General features: G+C 39.6%; 1 protein-coding gene across 1 annotated transcript; it reads right to left on the bottom strand.

Moving 5' to 3' along the window:
- Positions 1-985: 985 nt before the first annotated feature.
- DHX36 (DEAH (Asp-Glu-Ala-His) box polypeptide 36) lies at positions 986-18,182 on the bottom strand. The gene is made up of 24 exons (XM_010004712.1): positions 18,064-18,182; positions 16,735-16,936; positions 16,118-16,156; positions 15,096-15,266; positions 14,108-14,187; positions 13,048-13,122; positions 12,746-12,912; positions 12,123-12,204; positions 11,526-11,666; positions 11,131-11,233; positions 10,120-10,207; positions 9,251-9,306; positions 9,081-9,145; positions 8,437-8,580; positions 7,651-7,768; positions 6,915-7,013; positions 5,841-6,014; positions 5,476-5,562; positions 4,790-4,873; positions 4,592-4,691; positions 4,415-4,505; positions 2,887-3,007; positions 2,154-2,306; positions 986-1,171 (listed from the first exon to the last, which is right to left on the bottom strand). The coding sequence occupies exons 1-24, from the start codon at positions 18,168-18,170 to the stop codon at positions 986-988; spliced, it is 2,733 nt and encodes a 910-aa protein (XP_010003014.1). The 5' UTR covers positions 18,171-18,182.
- Between the last annotated feature and the right edge of the window lie 106 nt (positions 18,183-18,288).

Genomic DNA, 18,288 nt, shown 5'->3' with positions numbered 1-18,288 from the left:
CCCCCAGGCCAGGGCAGCGCGTTCCTGCCCCCCGCCCCCCCCCGTTAGAATCACCCGCTGCAGCACCTGGGGGTCAAATAATAGTCTGGTGGGGATTTGGGGCAGGTTGAACTCTCTGGAATCTTCCAGCTGTAAGGAATAATGAGGGAACGCCTCAAAACCCTGAATAACGTTCTTACTACTTGGGAGTGTTAAACGCAGAACCGTGTTCACAGCATTAGGAACAGAGGAAATAAGACTTTAAAGAAAAGACTTTTAATGTATTCCTATCATCCATACATGGGCTGTTTTTTTAAAAAAAGAAATATTCCAATGCAATGGAACCTTAAATTGTATTCCACCATGACTTTCATCTAACGTGCCCTGTCCTCTGCAATCTCAGTACTGATGGCAGATGGGTGCAGAAAGTGAAGAAAGATTAACTGAATGGGATGAAAGGCAGAAAACAATATTTCTGAAGATTGTTTCCTTCCAGAGTACAAACTTAGGAAGTGTTTTCAAGTTCAATTTAATTAAGCTATAATACCTTCTGTGGAAGTGTTGGTGAGAAAGATGCTGCACAGCTGGAGTAACAGAGCAAGTATAATTACTCAACACTTCCAATTATAAAAAAAAACAAAGTCTTTTGAGATGTTTATACCAGTAGCAAGAACAGTTTCAGTATTATTAAGCAGTATTTGAACAGGTTTCTTTGAATATCTGTTACCTGATGGGGAAGAAAAAAAAACAACAGCAAGCTAGAGCAGGACAAGAACCATACAACAACTAACATTGCTACCACTGCAGTTTCTCCTATTTGCAAAGCCACACTGAACACAGAATACCATGCATATACAGACATTACCAACTACTTTGAAATACCTGCTCTTCAGTATGAGGGAATTACCAGCTTACCCTGAAAAGGTTTTCTTCTCACTAAATAAATGCTATAAAAAACAAAAATCAGGTGAAGAAGTTGGCTTTATCAATAAGAGAGGAAAGTGTGTCAACTATAGCGTTCACCCTGGAACCGTGGAGCATAGTTTCTGGCACTTTCGTTCTCCTGTGTTGTGATTAAGTCTATAATAGCTGTCAGTACTGCTGTATCCCTGGATTTAATATCGTTCCAGTCCACGGGATGTGGGTTTTCTATTTTTTCTTGTAGAAGATCATCGAGCTCTTGTCTTAAATTCTGGAAAGAGTTGGTTGGAATGAAGAAAGAAAGAAAAAAAAAGACAGCTAATTAGAGCTAGACACATTACTACAGCAAGTTCAAATCCCTTGTGCCTTCTGTTCCACTCAACACCTGCTGTTCTCCAATCCATTTCAACATCAGTATTTTCAAGGTGAAAAAATTAGTTTCACTTGTTATGACTATGACTTTTTAATGACTATTTCAAGATTAAAAACAACTGGGTTTCAAAAAAAGGGTCAGATATGATTTCTAGGGTCTAAAAAAAAAAAAAGCTAATTAGAGCTAGACACAATTACTACAGCAAGTTCAAATCCCTTGTGCCTTCTGTTCCACTCAACACCTGCTGTTCTCCAATCCATTTCAACATCAGTATTTTCAGGGTGAAAAAATTAGTTTCACTTGTTATGACTATGACTTTTTAATGACTATTTCAAGATTAAAAACAACTGGGTTTCAAAAAAAGGGTCAGATATGATTTCTAGGGTCTAATATTAAACAAAGCTCTAGTCAGCTCCTCCACCCACTGGAACTCAGTACTGATAGCTGAAGAGCCACATCCTCATGTTTCCTATCCATGTGGACACTTCATGGATTAATCAAGTCATCCTACAGCTTTTGCTATGGAGAACTAGAGATGAATCTGTTCACATCTCTCACTGTAGGACATGTTATTAACACTTTAAATCCACCCTGTGACTCCTCTGAAGCTTCTACAGTTTTTCAGTATCCCCATTATTTTTCAGCAGAGGCTGCACCAGCTAAACAAGATCAACACCACAATCCTGAAGCCTCAACAGGCACACACCTTCAGGAGATCTCCTGTATTTGTCCATTTGAACTGTTTACTAGGAATACAGTTAAAACCTTATCTCCCCATAGGGGTAAGTTAGCAGGCACACAGTAACATCACTTATGGAAATCTCTAAGAAAAATCAGATACGCTAAGTCTCCCATATACATTATTATTAGACATAGTCACCTTAACCAAGTGTGCTATTCTTGCTGGAGACTGGAAAACAATCCATTCATCCACAGCGATGGTGTCCTGGTCTTTGTCCTTCTGGATGGATATATCTCCTCCAAAGAACAGGAGACAGTATGGAGAGACCTCTGTACAATCGTACAGGTAAATCTGCAGGATGACAAAACTGTCCAGTCACCCTTCAAAACTTTTTAAGGGATGTCAGTAACCCTTAATGAAACTAGAACTCCACAAGATCATTATTCAGAGTTACTCATAAATGTGCAAGACATATCTGAAGCAACTCAGCTGGAAAAGTTATGTGAAATCAGATTAAACAGGAGCAAAAATGGTGCCAAATAGGATTTGATTTCACTGCTTTGTGTGAAAGACTAGTTACTCCATAGCAATCAGAGGGGAAAAAAACCAGTTTTTTTCAGCATATTCAGAAGTGCTACACTGGATTAAAAATAAATAATTACACTCTTATTGGCAAAACCTAAAAAAAAAAATCAACCAAACAAAAATCCAAAAAAAAACCCCAAGCCAAACAACCAGAAGTTAGGATATTAGCTATCTGTGGAACAATACCACCAGTATCACAAAGAACATTATCCACTGGCATGTAAAAGAAATGACCCAAGACAGGAAGCCTTCAAACAAAGGCACTGTTCACATCCCCTTTGAACCTCAATCCAACCTAATGAAAGAGCTACAAATATAAATGGCACAAATATAAACCTTCACTTACGCTGCTGGTTCTCATCTTCAGATGGTACACAAGCCAGTTATAATGGAACTCTGTTTCTTCCACATTCACTGATTTAGGATGAATATTAACTGTTCCATCTGTCTTGGTGCAAACTTTCACCCTTACAAGAAAAGAAGTTTTCATTTTAGGATTGAAATAAGATCTTGAAAGTTTAGCACTGTCACGTCCCAAGTTAAAAAACCCTCCAATTACCCACTAGTGTTCTGAACTCTGAAAGTACAAGGATATTTGAAGAAACTTTAACTCCTTTCCTAAAAGATTACAACTGGATCGACAGTATTCATTTTTAGACATTGGTCTCTGCATTTAAGATGTCTGAATTCTTTCACAAATTTAAACCCTTAATAATTCCTGTCATTGTCTCAAGGAGAAAAAACAAAGTGGCATTCTTTTTCAAAATGAAGGAGTCTCTGAGTTACTGAGTTTGGTTACAGGAACCAAGTTTTGAGCAATTTATTGGAAAACCACATCAGGAACTTCCACATTTGGATTCTTTGCTCAGCGTTAAGCAGTGTCTGTGGGGAACAAGGGAACAGCTACACCACTGCCACCCAGCCTGGAGGCCCACCTCTGTTTGCACCACGGGCCTTGGAATCAATCTCACTCAAGGGATAACATCCACCTGCTTTGGTTATACTTACTACACTTACTATCACTTTTCTCCCTAACATCATAATGCCATAATAAAAAGCACAAACCAGGTACGAAGCACAGCTGTTCTCCTCCTTCCCACATTCCAGGTATGCAATTCCCTGGGTGTGGATCACTGAGGTCGCTGCTGCTTGTGGGCAGAAGCATTTTGCACAACATGGAGTTCAGCGTTTGGAACACAGTGGGTGGCAGAGCCTCTCCAAGGCAGTGGTTAGTGTAACAAATCTCTTGCTCAGCGGGTAACACTGATGCCACCCGGCCTTACAGTGGAGCTCCACCATGTGGTAGAGACACAGCTCCAGCAACCTCACTGCATCCCTTCAGCTGACTCCTGCTCGCTGGGCTGTTTAACAGGGACGTTATCAACTGGCTGGCAATGTGAGCTATAGACAGCATTACAGAATTTAAAGTATAACTTTGACTACCTGTTCCTACTCCTTTCATTGACATGATCACTCGGGGTTTTTCTATTTGTTTCTTATTTATAGGCATGACGATTGCTCCAAGCCTGCTGTTTTGACATGACACACCCAGAAAAATCAATCCAAGTGTTCAGCCCTCCATTCCACCTCAAATCAGACCCATAAAGAAGGATGCCTGACTTCTGACGAGTGTACTGGTCCTGTTGGTAACAGTTAATAAGAATAAATGCTTTGATAACATAAGTGATAGGTCAACAGACCAGAACTTCTGGGGTCTTCTACAGCTGTAGATCAGAGATGATGGCAGGACTCCTTTAGCAGCCATGTTGTTGCTATCTTGTAACACTATCCCTAGCATGGTATGGTGCACAGAAATTATTGCACAGACTAGCAGGTATCCACAGGTTATGAACCAAATCAAACCAAACCCTTACATTTTTCTCTTTTTGCTGAAGCTTGGTCGGATCTTTGCAACTTTTGGATATAAACCAGCACAGATGACTGCTTTGAGCAACTTCTCATTATCTGTAGAGGACAGCAAAGTAAATAACACAGTTCTGCAAACTGAGATTTCAGCTATCAGAAATTTTCCATTTTCTTCCAGTGTTTACCTGAGTTGGTATTGGACTTGGGATCCTTGGGGTCTCTGCTATTCACAAATCCAGCTGCAAGGAGATGCTCAGCAAACTGTCCTTTCATGTTATGCAACATCTGGGAAACAAGAGAAATTGTCCCAGAATGATGCTGTGCTAAAAAGCTCCTCCTCTTTTCCTCACAGAAGTGATCCTAAAGACTTGTCAGGGTGTTACCTGGAGTGTATTTGGAGACAGGAAATACTCCCAGCAATAGTCTTTCTCAGTTCTGAAACCACGACGCCGAGTCTCTTCCCAGCCCTAAAAATTAGAACCATAATTCAAAGGTGTTTGTAGGTGAACATGCACTAAAAAATTAGCAGCAGCAAAAAACAGATCAACAAACTATAATAAAGTTACATTTTTCTCTACAAAAGTAAATCCTCTGACCTCTTTGCTTATACTTATGCAGCACAGAGTAGAAAACCCAAGTTCACACCATTTTGAATGACAAACTTCCTTTTCCATGGAGAGGACTGAAACAGAACTAAGTTTGCCAGAACTTCATTTGTTGCTACAAACAGTGCTGGGCTGAAACTGCAACCCAAGCCATTTCTTTCTTCTTCTTCTTGTCCCAACACTGTACCAATACATCTCCAACACTCCTCAACTTGGCCTCAGCCTCTTGTAGAGGCCAGAAGGACCGAAAGTAAAGATTTCAGCAAGGTACCTGCAACGTTGTTTTCTTTGTCTTTCATAGACTTATCAACAAAAAAATAGGCTATTGAGCCTAAAGACAAGATTCCTCAACACTAGAAGGATGATTATGATTTTCAGAGCATAAATTGGTATTTTTTTTAGTTAGAATAATCTGTTACTTAAAATTCTAGAAGACAAAAGCCAAACCATTAAAACATGCCTACCGTGAAAGCATTCACCACAGTCAGATGATCACTTTTAGTGTTCTTTGACAGTTCCTTTCTTCTTGCATCTGCTACTTTCTCTTTCCCCTAAGAATAATGAGAACCTATAAAACACTCACAACGGATACACCATTTTTCCTAATTAAGGTACAAATATACAGCAATACTTTGTATGCTCCACAGAGGAAAATTAAAGCTATTTCTAATGTTCTGTAGTCAAAGACAATACTTCATAGCATGTGAAGGCAATCTTGTACTAATAAACATGTAATTAACATGAAAATAAGACTAACGCGCTTTTAACCTGTAACATTTCAGTAAGCCAAATGTCCTTCTGAGATTCTTAAAATCTTATAAAAACTTACCAGAGGAATGACAAAAGGGTCCTTGAAGCTGAGGCTGGCTGCAATTGTGAGCACTGGATCCAAGCAGCAGAACAGAGCTCCAAAGAGGATCATTTTTCCAATATGCGGTTCAACTGGTAATCGTGCTAAATGGACACCCAGGGGAGTCAGTTCTTCTTGTTTGTCCAAAGCATTCTGACAGAAAAGCAGAAAGAATAAACACAGTATTTGAAATGGGGAGTATCTCCTCCAAACAACCAGCAGTGTCCCTAGAGAGCAAAGGACAGCTGGAGAAGACAAGTAGTTTTAGTGAGATATTGCAAGACAGTGACCAAGCAAGTTATGGAGAAATAGAAACGGTGAATCAGAGCCAAGGAAACAGCAACCACCTTCAATTTTTTTGCAAGGGATCTAGGGCTGAGTGTCTTTCTGGAAGAAGGTATGAAACATTATTAACTCTTGAATGTCTTCCTATTCTCCTGATTAAACTGATTTTCAGACTTGCACCTCAACATCATTTGTTTTTATTTACTCTGCCCTTTGCTACTGAACAGCATTGTCACACAACACCAAATGTGAGTTTTATCTAAACATTTACAGAATCTTGCCATCAGTCTAAATACTGCCCTTCATCTAAAGCACATATTTCAATTTATTGCTACAACCAATTGGTACAAATAGTATCAGTGCAAGAAGTCAGCAGTACAAGTGTGTCATTGCTCTCCCCTTCCCCAGCACCCAAAGGGGCCCTGACATACAAGATCCTGCTCCTATCTACCTTATTTGCCCACAGAAGAAGTATCTCCAACTCTTCACTCATCAGACTGGGATGGGAAGGCTCTTGGCTGCAGCCATGAGCAGGATGTCACAGAAGCAGTGAGTTAAGGAAGTGTCTGCAGGGCATATTCACTGCAGCCCACAAACATCTACTATGTGAGGTTATCTCCTCTGTTCAGTGAGGGTATGTGAAGGGTCTACAAAGTATGATAAGGGGGTTGCAAATGTCTAGACCTGTAGTCAGAACTGCCTGAGAACAAGGCAGTAACATGGTTCTGCACAGCTTTTTCCTTACATGTACATCAAGCAGTACCTTACCAGCTCCATCAGATGATTTATGGCCAACATCACAGCATCACGGGATGGTGGATCCATGAGTTTGCTCAGAAAATGGGCAATTCCACCAAGCTTTAGAATCTGAAAGAAGAAAAATGCCACCAAAATTGTGCAGCAATTGTGGAAAGATGACTACCTAAAATTAGTAAGCAGGAACCACACTATTTAAAAAATAATTCACAGCCTGAGTTAGAATCTCAATAATTAAGAACTAAGAACAAAAAGAAAAATGCATTAATGATTACATTTGAAACATAAGGATCTACTATTCACTCAGTATCCATACATATAGGATCTCTTAGGCATGCATGAGGATTTAAATACAAACTGCCAGAAAGGAAACTCATGTCTGTCTTAAAACTACTTTTTAGTAAAATTCTTTTAACACATCATATCCCTTGACTCATTGGCATTTTCACTGAAGCTCCTCTGATGGAATGATCACTGGGGGCAGAGTTGGGAGAAGCATCATCCAAATTTTTAACAGACTTCAGCTTTTGTTTATACTAGACAATCTTCTTTTTCTGGGTTGGATGCATCTAGGTACAAGTGTGCACTCTGTGAAAGTTGTGCCACTGCTACCTAAATATATTGTCCTTCTGGTGTAACAGAATTTTGACTTGAAGACAACCTATTCTCACACCTGCATTCACTTCATCTCTCAATCTCTTACTCCAGTGGAAAAATAATAAACACATTCAAAGACTCATGTGTTTACCTTGATCTGTAAACAGAGTTCTTCTAAAGGTGTCCTCAAGATCTCTGGTAACTGATAATCATCTAGAAGGCTGGCACGCAGTCCATTGTAGAGATGGTAACAGTGGCCTGGCTGAACCCTGGAATTATTTAAATAAACAATTGTATGTTGGTGGTTTTTTTTCAGAGAATCACAGATGGTTTGGGTTGGACAGAACCTCAAAGAACATCTCGTTCCAACCCCCTGCATGGGCAGGGACACCTCCCACCAGCCCACGGTGCTCCAAGCTTCACCCAACCTGCCCTTCAAAACTGCCAGGGATGGGCCAGCCACAGCTTCCCTGGGCAACCTGGGCCAGGCTCTCACCACCCTCACAGTGAAGAATTTCTTCCTCATGTCTCAACTAAATCTCCCTTCTTCCAGTTTAAAACCATCACTCCTTGTCCTATCATTGCGTGCCCTTGACACTGACATAGTGATTGTGTTTGTTTATAACCAGCTTTCCACAGCACCTCATGGAATCAGAACTGAAGTGTGTTCACTTGCAAAAGCCATTTCAGCTTTCTGGAATACAGGCCCACCCACAGGAAAAAAGGCCCTGCAGAACACAGAAACCTATCATCTGCTCAAATGGAGTCATGAGAGACCAGAGAAGCACTGTACAAAAGAGAAAAATATTCCACAAGGTATTTCTTGGGAGCGAGAGAAATTTTACAAAAAACGTGGTATATAGCTGAGTGCTATGAACTTGTGGTCAGTTTTCTCTTCCTTGTAGCATGGACTCACAGCTGAGGTGTGGAGGCTCACCTTCCTGCCCGGCCTTTCCTCTGCTTGGCATTAGCTTTGCTAACCCACTCTGCTGCCATCGTGCTGATGTTGTTCTGGGTGTCAAAGTGAGTTTCCTTTATTTTTCCACCATCTATAACGAACACGACGTCATCTATTGTGATGCTGTTTAAAAAAGAGAGGAGACACTGCAACTTTTCATCTTTGCAAGCCTAACCTAGGATTTGAAAAGGGTTTATCCCCTTTCTTCATCACTTGATCCCCTCCCAAATTGTGAGTCAACAATTAAAAAAAATCTGTGTTTGGAATTTCATTAAGAATTACATTACTAAGCAGTTCAAGAGAGAACTCTGTTTATTCTCCTAGGTCTGGCAGAAGTCACCAGATGGGGTTATGAAGCCTGCAGAGAGGACAGGCAGCTCAGATTTATCATGTACAACAAAGTGAATCATAAGAGTAACATCATGTTTCAATTGTTTAAAACAATTAAAGGAAAACAATGGTTTATTCTATACAATTTTTAAAGATAAACTGTTATAAATGGATGGCACAAACATAAAAAGCCTATTTTTGGAAACATTAAACAGGTTTATAGTTTAAATGATTCCTTTCATTTATTTTGTGCAATGCATAGCATTTTTTGGCCTGTAGAGCTGGCTATTTACCTAGTCTCTGCAATGTTGGTAGCAATCACGATTTTCCTTACTCCTGGCGGGGTCTTCTTAAAAACCTGTAATTATCCACGGCCTGTTTACATGTTGGGTTTTGGCAAAAAACGTGTAATTCTATTTTTTTTTTGGTACTTGTAAAATATTACAATAGAAGAAAAACTTACCTGAGTCTGGTTAACAGTGGGCATCAGTGAATGTAAAGGTATGATAATAAACCTATCTGAAAATTAAAAATCAGTAAAAGATATGGTGTAAGCACAGAAACTTTGAGTTTACAGGGAAATCAACTGTGCAGAACAGAGAAAATGTGCTGCAAGTCAGCCTGCTGTTTCTTATTCTGAATTCACAAATATATGTATATAATGGCAAGTTCTAAAGTAAAATAAAGGAATTTTTTTACTATGCTACAATGACAAGAAAATATATTACGTTTTGTCCAGTAACTTACATTTAATTTTTAAATTATCAGATTATTTTATGATTGCTCAAGTTAAATAAACTGAAATTCTTTACCTACGGAACGTACACAACATGAACTGTAAGACAACAATCTGAACAGTCAAGAGCGCAGTTAGACAAACTATGAGTTATGCAAACAGGATGAATTATCTCAGACAGGCATGGAGTATTTTAGTGTCTGGTTAGAAAAAGCTTCTAAGAGCAAAGAGGATTTAAAGGAACTATCAGCAAAGCAGTAGACAAAAGCTGCTGAAGCATCCTGAAAAGAGGAAATTAACAGAGAATGAAAAAAGAGGTTAGTTTTGGATGGAAGTTACCAGAGCTACAAGAAAAAGACCAAAGGAAATAGATGCAGGACTGAGATGCTTTCTCAGATTTCTCCTAGACTGAGGAAAACGAGTTATTATCAGATAAAAGATACCTCAGAAATACAAAAAATGCTGAACACACTGCAATCATTTTGTGAGATGAGAAAAAGCAATGAACCCAGTGCAAACCCAGCAGTCCCATGTAAAAATTAAGAGTTTGCCACTAATGCTACTGCTAGAATCCCCATGTAAAATTTAGTTTTTACCTGACTTAAACATGACTTGTGACATCAATAGATCATGCAAAGTGCTGATGTTGTCCCAGCCTGGAAGAAACACTAGAATTGCACCATCCTATGGATAAAAGAGGGAGCAAAGGGAGAAGAGGTTAGAATAAATTACATGCTATGCAAAGAACCAGCTACTTGTGCACTTATATATACATATATATGTAGGAAATGTGGCATTTGAAACCTCATTGTCTCAGATCTGGTTTATGAAATTGTTTTCTAGAAAAGAGTTGTCTACATATATTTATCTGATCATAATAAATAAACACTTGATTTTAATTTTTTCTCCTGCAGTGTTTTAAATAAAGCCATGTCAACACTAGAAGAATTTCAGCTGCAAATTAACAGAAACTAGTGTATCATTTTTGACACAAGAACAAAATAAGAAACAGCAACTCATCCTCATTATTCACAGTGATCTACCAACTGAAATATTAAATTATTTGATATTTTTAATAATAAAAATTCTCTTTAAGGTATCAAAGTGTCAGCTCTTTCACAGATGTTTTTGAACACTGAAAAAATATTTAACTTCAGGTCATGACAACTTACATATATTATACCTGTGGTAACAGAAGTTATTCTTACTTCACGTTTGTCATTGCTTCAGGCACAGGGTCCTTCTGATATTAATATTCTGATAGTGTTACGTAGTAGTAACACATTAAGGCCCATTTAGGGATAACTATCAATACCCACAACCCTAGGAGGGTTACTTGGGTGTGTGCTCCCCCTTAAACATGGATTCTACCCCATCATTTCAATAAATACCACTAACTAACCACACGCGAAACTCAAGACTTCAACAGTGATTTATTATTTAGATATTTAAAGCTACGAGATCACTTCTGCCAAGAGCAAACCAAACTTATTCTCCTTTATATCTGTACAACAAGCCAAACTACCTCTCAGCTCTGACATTCCCAACAGCCACTGACCACAATTCAGTCCTATCATTAGAATGTGATGACAGGAGACAGAATGTACCTCTTCTTCCAGAACGATGTGTCTGATCAGTGCTGCTATAAGGTCAAGGTCAACCTTGTCATCATCCATCATTTCCAAGGCGTCTATTGTACTTGCTGAATACCTGCAGGCATGGGAAGCACACACACTGGTACCTCACTGACACAGCCATGCACTCCTGGTTCTGCCACAAAGCTCTGCAGTCACACACCTGTGTAACCCACTGCTGGCCCCTTTATTGCTTTGGCTGTTCAGTTACTGCACCTCCAGCCTGCTCTTCAGATTTAGCCTAGTGCCATGATTGTTCAGAATAGCAAGTTTAAGAACCACCACGTAATGAAAAGCACAGTAATTGTATTCAGCCCTAATTTGTATTTCTCAGTTAAGAAGTGATTAAAAACTTTAAAGAGAACAACCTGCCCCGCAGCTGCCGCAAGTAGCCGGGCCACTGCTCCCTGTACAACTCCTCCTTCTCTTCTTTCTCTGGCCTGCTCACGTGCCCCTGCATGAAGCCTTTCTTCCACCGCGGCCGACGGTCTGTGCTCTCTGGAGTGTACCTTTGCATTGACATAACAAACAATTAACATTTGAAACCCAAGTCATTTCAAGCCAGCTGCACAGTCCTTTTCCAAACTATGGACAACACACCATGCTTTAGCTACACCATGTAAATATGACTCTCACATTTCCTTTCTGAAACTAAAACTACTTATCAAACAGGTGCCATCTCTAGTAAGCAGGAGGACATGCAGAAAAACAAATCTAAACAAAGGCCTGTTTGATTTAGTTGCCTGAAAATTCACCACAACAAAAGACAGGGTTTTTTCCTCCTCAAGCCACCATTTCTAGATAGTCATATGCCATAGTCACTGTAAAAGTTGATGAACTTCCCTTGAAAGGCTTCCTGTTGAAAAACACAGCTAATTCTTCCACAGGTTATTTATACCAAGATAATCTTTGAAAAGAGATACCCCAAAATACTGTCTGGAATAGCATTCAGAAAATGCACCTACCTCAGCTTCTCAATTACATCTTCGAGAAGATATTCCACCACAGGGAAAGTGAACCCAGGTATGTGAATCATTGGACAATGATCTGTTGAGGCACAACTCAGTTTTTAAACAGCAAACACAATACTATGCTGAAAGATCAGAGGCAATAAACTTTCTTCACTATTTTTGCAATATAGTTGACAAGGCTACAGGGTTTTATTCTGTTTATTTTGAAATTGTCATGGAAGACACTAACTTCCAAATGCAGCTGCTGAGTATCAAAAGCATAGGTAGCAAGCAGTGTGTTGTTCTCCAGCACGTGCAGCTATGGGATGAAGCTGGAAGACTGGACACCTAAAGGCTTAAGTATGGTTGCCCACTCACACCAAGACTTAAAAAATATAGTCAATATTAAATAAGACAACACTAGAGATACTGTTTCCACAAAGTGTCTGAAAAGCAAGTACAGAAGCAACGTGCTCATGATGGAAACCAAGGAAGCATCTCCAGCAGCTGGCAACTATTGGTAAAATTGGAGTAATTACCTCTTTTGATAAAGATCAATCCTAAAATTTCAGACCTGCATTATACTGCAGAAGCCTCAATTACTGAAGAGGAACATTCACAGGAAGCATTTCACCTACCAAAGTACTCTGAAAACTTCTCTGCATTTAAAGTTGCACTCATTAGAATTACTTTCAGATCCAAACGAACATTCAGAAGGTCTTTAATAATGCTCATTAGAACATCTGACTGAAGATTTCTTTCATGAATTTCATCAAGTACTACATGACTAATGCTGGACAAGTGCCTAAAATAGAAGAGCAGGAAGTTAAAGATTTGCTTTTAGCAAAATTAAAAAACAGACCCAAATCTGTTAGAAACAGCTTGGTGGTCACATTCTTTCATAATTCCATTCAGTTTCTTTTTAAATAGGAAAACTTACTTATCTGACTGGAGCCACTGTAGGACAATTCCTGTGGTACAGTATAAAATTGAACCTTGTTTCCTTGGTAACCGACTGAAAGAGATACATTAAGAATGGCTCAGTTCTCCTCTGTATTTTACAAAGTACATTAAAAGCTTAAAATGTAGCTAGTCATTACAGACATGATGAAGTATGGCTCATCCTCTGACTTGCTCACTTACATTTCAATTGGAGGAACCAGGAATTAAAGCAGCATTTTTGTTGACGGGGAATGAACTACTTGTAATCTGACAGGAGCCCTGACTTCCCAGGCATCCTATTTCATCATTTGCACATTGATCTGCATTTTATCTGATCACTGATCTGACCCCAAACTCTTGCAGCTCTAAGCACAGATGACAGCTCAATACACAGCAGTGTAACATTCCTGATTGAGGAGTAAAGAAAAATAGAAATGAGGTTCTGTAAACTCAAACGAAAATGCTGAAAGGATTAAGCTGCCATCTCCCACCAGCAGTCTTGCTTCAACAAGAACTGAGATTCCATCCTTCTCTGGCAACATTTAAGATTAATTTTTTTTTAATTACAGCTGATTCCAAATGTCATTGCTTCTGCTCCATGGCACGAGGTCTATGAACTCTGGCCAAGGCACCCAACTTTTACTGCCTGATCCCAGTGGAATCATCCAACAGGCAAACACAGCACATACAGTTTGCCCCAGAAATATGGCTTAAAGCATTCTTTCCTTTAGCATTTCCATTTTTTGTTAAAATTCATGGATTAGGGACATCAATTGTATCTCTATCTATAGTAGAACCGTTAGAAGAGCTGAAAGAAGGACTTACAAGACAAAATACAAGTTGGTGCTAGCCTCTGTCACATGCTGCATGAAATACAGTAACTGCATTCCAACTTTTTGCTATATTTCAGACACCTTATTCCCTACATCAGCTGTGGAGAAAATACTAGAAGGAAAGCACTCCCCTATGTTAAGAACTACTTCCCAAACCTTCTTGCTTGAATAACAATAGTTACTACTTCCCAGGAATGTACAAACTGCCACAGGAGCCTCTCTCACCTCTGCAGACGAATTTGATACCCTGTGCTCTTGCCATTCCCACATGCTTCTGCCCTTTCAGCAGCAACTCTCTCAGCCACCTTGGAAAAATGAATACAATCAAAACAGTGCAATAAGGAAAAGTAAAAAAAAAATAAAAATAATCCCACAAGGCTACTCATCAGAAGGAAATACCTAGAACCAAAATGTCACTTAAATAACAGAGAAACACCATGAAAACCATTTTCTCTTCCACTGAGAACAGTGTTTCCTGTCAGGAATTCCACAGGTTTGCAACCCAGGATACATTGTATAGGAATACAACCATTGAAGCTTTTACAATACACTCACCCTTTCAGCAGGGCCAGCTTTTCCTCAGAGGAAGTCAGGTTCTATAACCACTTGACACTCCATTATCAAGAAGAGTAATTACTGTGCACTTCTCTCTTGCTCATTAAAATACCTTTAAGGGGCCTGACACAACATTAGTGTTCACCTTAACTCACATTTTCACTGGCCAAATCCATTAAATTCAGATATAAGCCATGATTGAGCTCAGGGAAGGAGGCTTGCAATGCCAGTCCTCTGTTTACAAATCAGTGTGTGAAACAGAACTGTTACTTGCAAAGGAACCTGAGGTGACTCCAAACAAACCCACATGCAGTCATTTCCACTGCCTGCTACACATGGAATGTTTTCACTGAGCTTTGAACCCAGTGGGAGCACATGTGATAGGACAGCAGCTTCTTCAAGAGGTGCACAGTACCTCTCTGGTCATTTAGGTATTTTTTTTCCAGATCTTATCATCAAATAATTCAGCAGATTGCACACTCAGTTCATCAGCTTGCCCACGGATCCTAGGCCCAGTAAGAAAAAGATTTTCATTCCATGATTCCAAGCAAGGCAGTAATTTGTCCTCATTTTTTTCTTACTGGGTAAAAAAAAAAAATTAAAAAAAAGAAAAAAATCACAAGAAACCAGTTCCTCAGTTTGTCAAACTGACACTTACAGAGATGGCACTGATCCTTCTGGGCTGGGTACAAACAATCCTGCACATGGAGCCCTGCCCTCGCTCGATGTAATCATCCAGGATGAACTGGGTCACCTGGGTTGTCTTTCCACAGCCAGTTTCTCCACTTATCACAGTCACTCGATTGCTGTTTATAAGGTTTACAAGCTCCTGTTTCCAAAAAGAGAGAAAAAACATTCATTGTATTATTGTTCAAAACAGATTTCATGAGGATTTTGACAAATCTGTGTTACAGAGAAGTTAGAAGAAAGCATGAGAAGGGAAGCTCAGTAATTGTTCCCTGAACTTGCAGAAGAAAACAACAATGCTCAACTGCTGTTTCATACAGGCAACATCAAATGCAGTATTAACTTAAATTAGTACTAACCCATACTGTCACTGATGTCTATTATACTTTGGCAAACCAATGGCATTAAGATCCAGCAGTACAGCCAATAAGTCTGTGATTAAAATAGAAAATGTTTAACCTGCATTATATTAAATTATAAATTGAATTCAACAAATATAAATTGAGTTCAACAAATGGCCACAGTTTATATACATCAGAAAAAGAAGGCATGACAATTCATGTAGTGGTCAATTATTCTAAGCAAAATCCAAATAACTAGGAATGTTCTAGAATTTTAACTGGCAGAGAAAGAAAAAAAGACATACACTTTAAAAAAAAATTTTAAAACCCTTAAATGTATCTTTCTCTCTACACCATGTCTATGAACGGTTAAAGGTTGGACCAGATGATCATTCAGGTCCCTTCCAACCTGGCATTCTGTGATTCCAGGAATGCTGCTGCCTCTGCTGAATAAACTGTACATGGCCCCAGAGAAACTTCACAGGTATCCTGGAGCAGGGAATCTAAGCTGCTTACTGGGAAGAAACCAAGCCCAGTAGCACCTCCAAAAAAGGCACCCCAGGCATCCTGTTAGTCCCAGTTACACACCTGTCATCTATTCTACAACAGAGCAACAGAAACACACATTCTTCCAAATTAAATCCACATTTACCTCTTTCATCCCATACGAAGGGAGTTTCTCTCGGAATTTCTGGGGAAAAAGAAAGTAACAGCACATCTCTTTAAAATCCTTTCAAGACTGAAGGCATGTAATAGATATTATCTATGATCTAGGATAAACTGAAACAACATGACAAACTGTTCACCTAATACTTACATAAAACACAAGCCCACCAGAAACAGGTTTAATTCTTTGACAACTTTATATGCTGCTACTAGATAACAACATCAGCTACATTTTTAAGAGGCAATTCCTTCAGAATCCATTTTTGGGCTTTTGGTTTTAAACATAAATGCAGGGAAACAATCAGCTAAAAAACAAACAGAAAACCTTACACAACTGGACAAGGTGAAAGCTTAAAATTCTACATTTTATGCAATCAGAAACTGTCACTGAAAGCCTGTTTTATAATCACTGTTATAATGGTGGGTATGTGTGGGTAATTTTTAGACAAAGTAACATCACAACAACTTCCTAGAAAATAAATGGCAAGAAGCTGTGTTTTCTGGTTAGTTTAATTTAAAAAAAAAACCAACAAAAAACCAAAACCCAACAAACAACCCATAAAAACAATAAAAAGCCTTCTTCTTAAACACATGGAAAAATACCTGCATTTCAATGTATCTAGGATCAGATTTTTTCTTTCTTAAGTCTTCTTTAAGTTGCTCATCTAAATCAGCATCCTTCTCATTTTTTTCAAAGAGATATTCCACATCCCGATCAAGAAATGTTTTTTCCAAGACTGGTCTCTGTCTCACAGGAGCTTTTTCAGCAACTGGTTTCACTTTTGCAGGCTGTTCTGGAGTAGGTCTGAAATAGGTGCAGAGAACAGACACTTCAAAGACTGTCCAAAACATGCCTGGCTGCTGCACACTGGACCATTCAAGGCCAACCTTAAATCTGTTTTTGAGACCCGGGATCCAGAAGTTCCTTGATCAGCAGCCAGTGAGAGCATGGCACACACCATTAAAACAATTAATCTAAAAACTACCAGCCACCAAGAACTTTACATCAGTACCTAGAAATTGAACATGTTCTTTTGTATCAAAATGAAGGCAATGAAGCCTCAAAATAACCCCAAAGGATCCCAGTTTCACCTGCTCTCAGAGCCACGGTCCTGGGACCAGGTCGTTCTGCCCAACAGTGACCTGACCAGCTCACTTCACTGACAGACACACCTGGCTGAGCTCTGCAGTGCAGGTATTTAAAACTCTTGATGTGCTAAGAACAGACCCATTTCACAGAGGACAAGAAAACATTCCAAGACTGCACAGTAACTGAAAAATTAAGTCAAATGCCATTATGAAAGAGTAATTCCAAAGGCCAGTGGAGCTGAGAAACTCCAGACATCTTCTCTACATCTACATCACCCTACCCAAGAGAAGGTTATAAAGAGGCCAGCACTGATCTCTTCTCACAGGTGACAGAACAAGAGAGAGTGGCCTCAAGCTGCACCAGGGGAGGTTTAGATGAGACATTAGGAAGAACTTTTTCACTGAAAGGGTTGTCAGACACTGGAACACACTGTCCAGGGAGGTGGCTGAGTCACCATCCTGGATGTGTTGTCCAGATGTTGTGCTGGGGGCCATGGCTCAGTGCTGGGCTTGGCAGAGGGGTTAGTGGTTGGACTCTATGGTCTTGAAGGCCTTTTCCAACCTAATTAATTCTGTGATTCTGACAGGCTTGGAGATGAGCTACAGGATTTTATGATTTTGAGTAACAATCTAGCACCCCAAACTGAACAATAATCTGGAAAAGAGCTTTGCAGCAATTTTACCAACTGTTTCAGCATGATGACACACACAGAGAACTGAGTATATTTGTTAACCTAATTCACTCACTAAACGCAGGTATTTTCTGATACATCTTCCTACCAGTTTGTGGGCAGACTGCTCAACTGAAAGTAAACAAAAGCATTAGCAGTTGTTTTTCTTTACCCTTCTTCATCCCCAGACCACCAGGACATGGATTCTTGCTCCTTCTCACTTTTGGTCTGGACAGTGCTCAGCAGCTGCACGATCTGCTCTTCCCTGCGCTCATCCATGCGCACGACAGCTCTCTGGGCAAGAGAAACACGATTTTCACCAGCGCGTAGTCACTGCATCTACAGATACGACGCGCCCAACACTCGATACCAGCGAGACCCACAAACCTCACGTTCA

This window comes from Chaetura pelagica, unplaced genomic scaffold, assembly GCF_000747805.2.
Source record: "Chaetura pelagica isolate M959 unplaced genomic scaffold, ChaPel_1.0 scaffold829, whole genome shotgun sequence".
Lineage (NCBI taxonomy): Eukaryota > Metazoa > Chordata > Aves > Apodiformes > Apodidae > Chaetura > Chaetura pelagica.
The sequence above is the reverse complement of the archived record's forward strand: the minus strand, read 5'-3'. Positions and strand labels throughout refer to the sequence as shown.

Coding starts and splice junctions, on each gene's coding strand:
- DHX36 (XM_010004712.1), bottom strand. CDS start 18,170: ATGGATGAGCGCAGGGAAGAGCAGATCGTGCAGCTGCTGAGCACTGTC. Junction 9,307..10,119: donor ACAAGTCATGTTTAAGTCAG/GTAAAAACTAAA, acceptor TTTAATTTTCAG/ATAGGTTTATTATCATACCT. Junction 3,008..4,414: donor TTCAGCAAAAAGAGAAAAAT/GTAAGGGTTTGG, acceptor TTTTCTTGTAAG/GGTGAAAGTTTGCACCAAGA.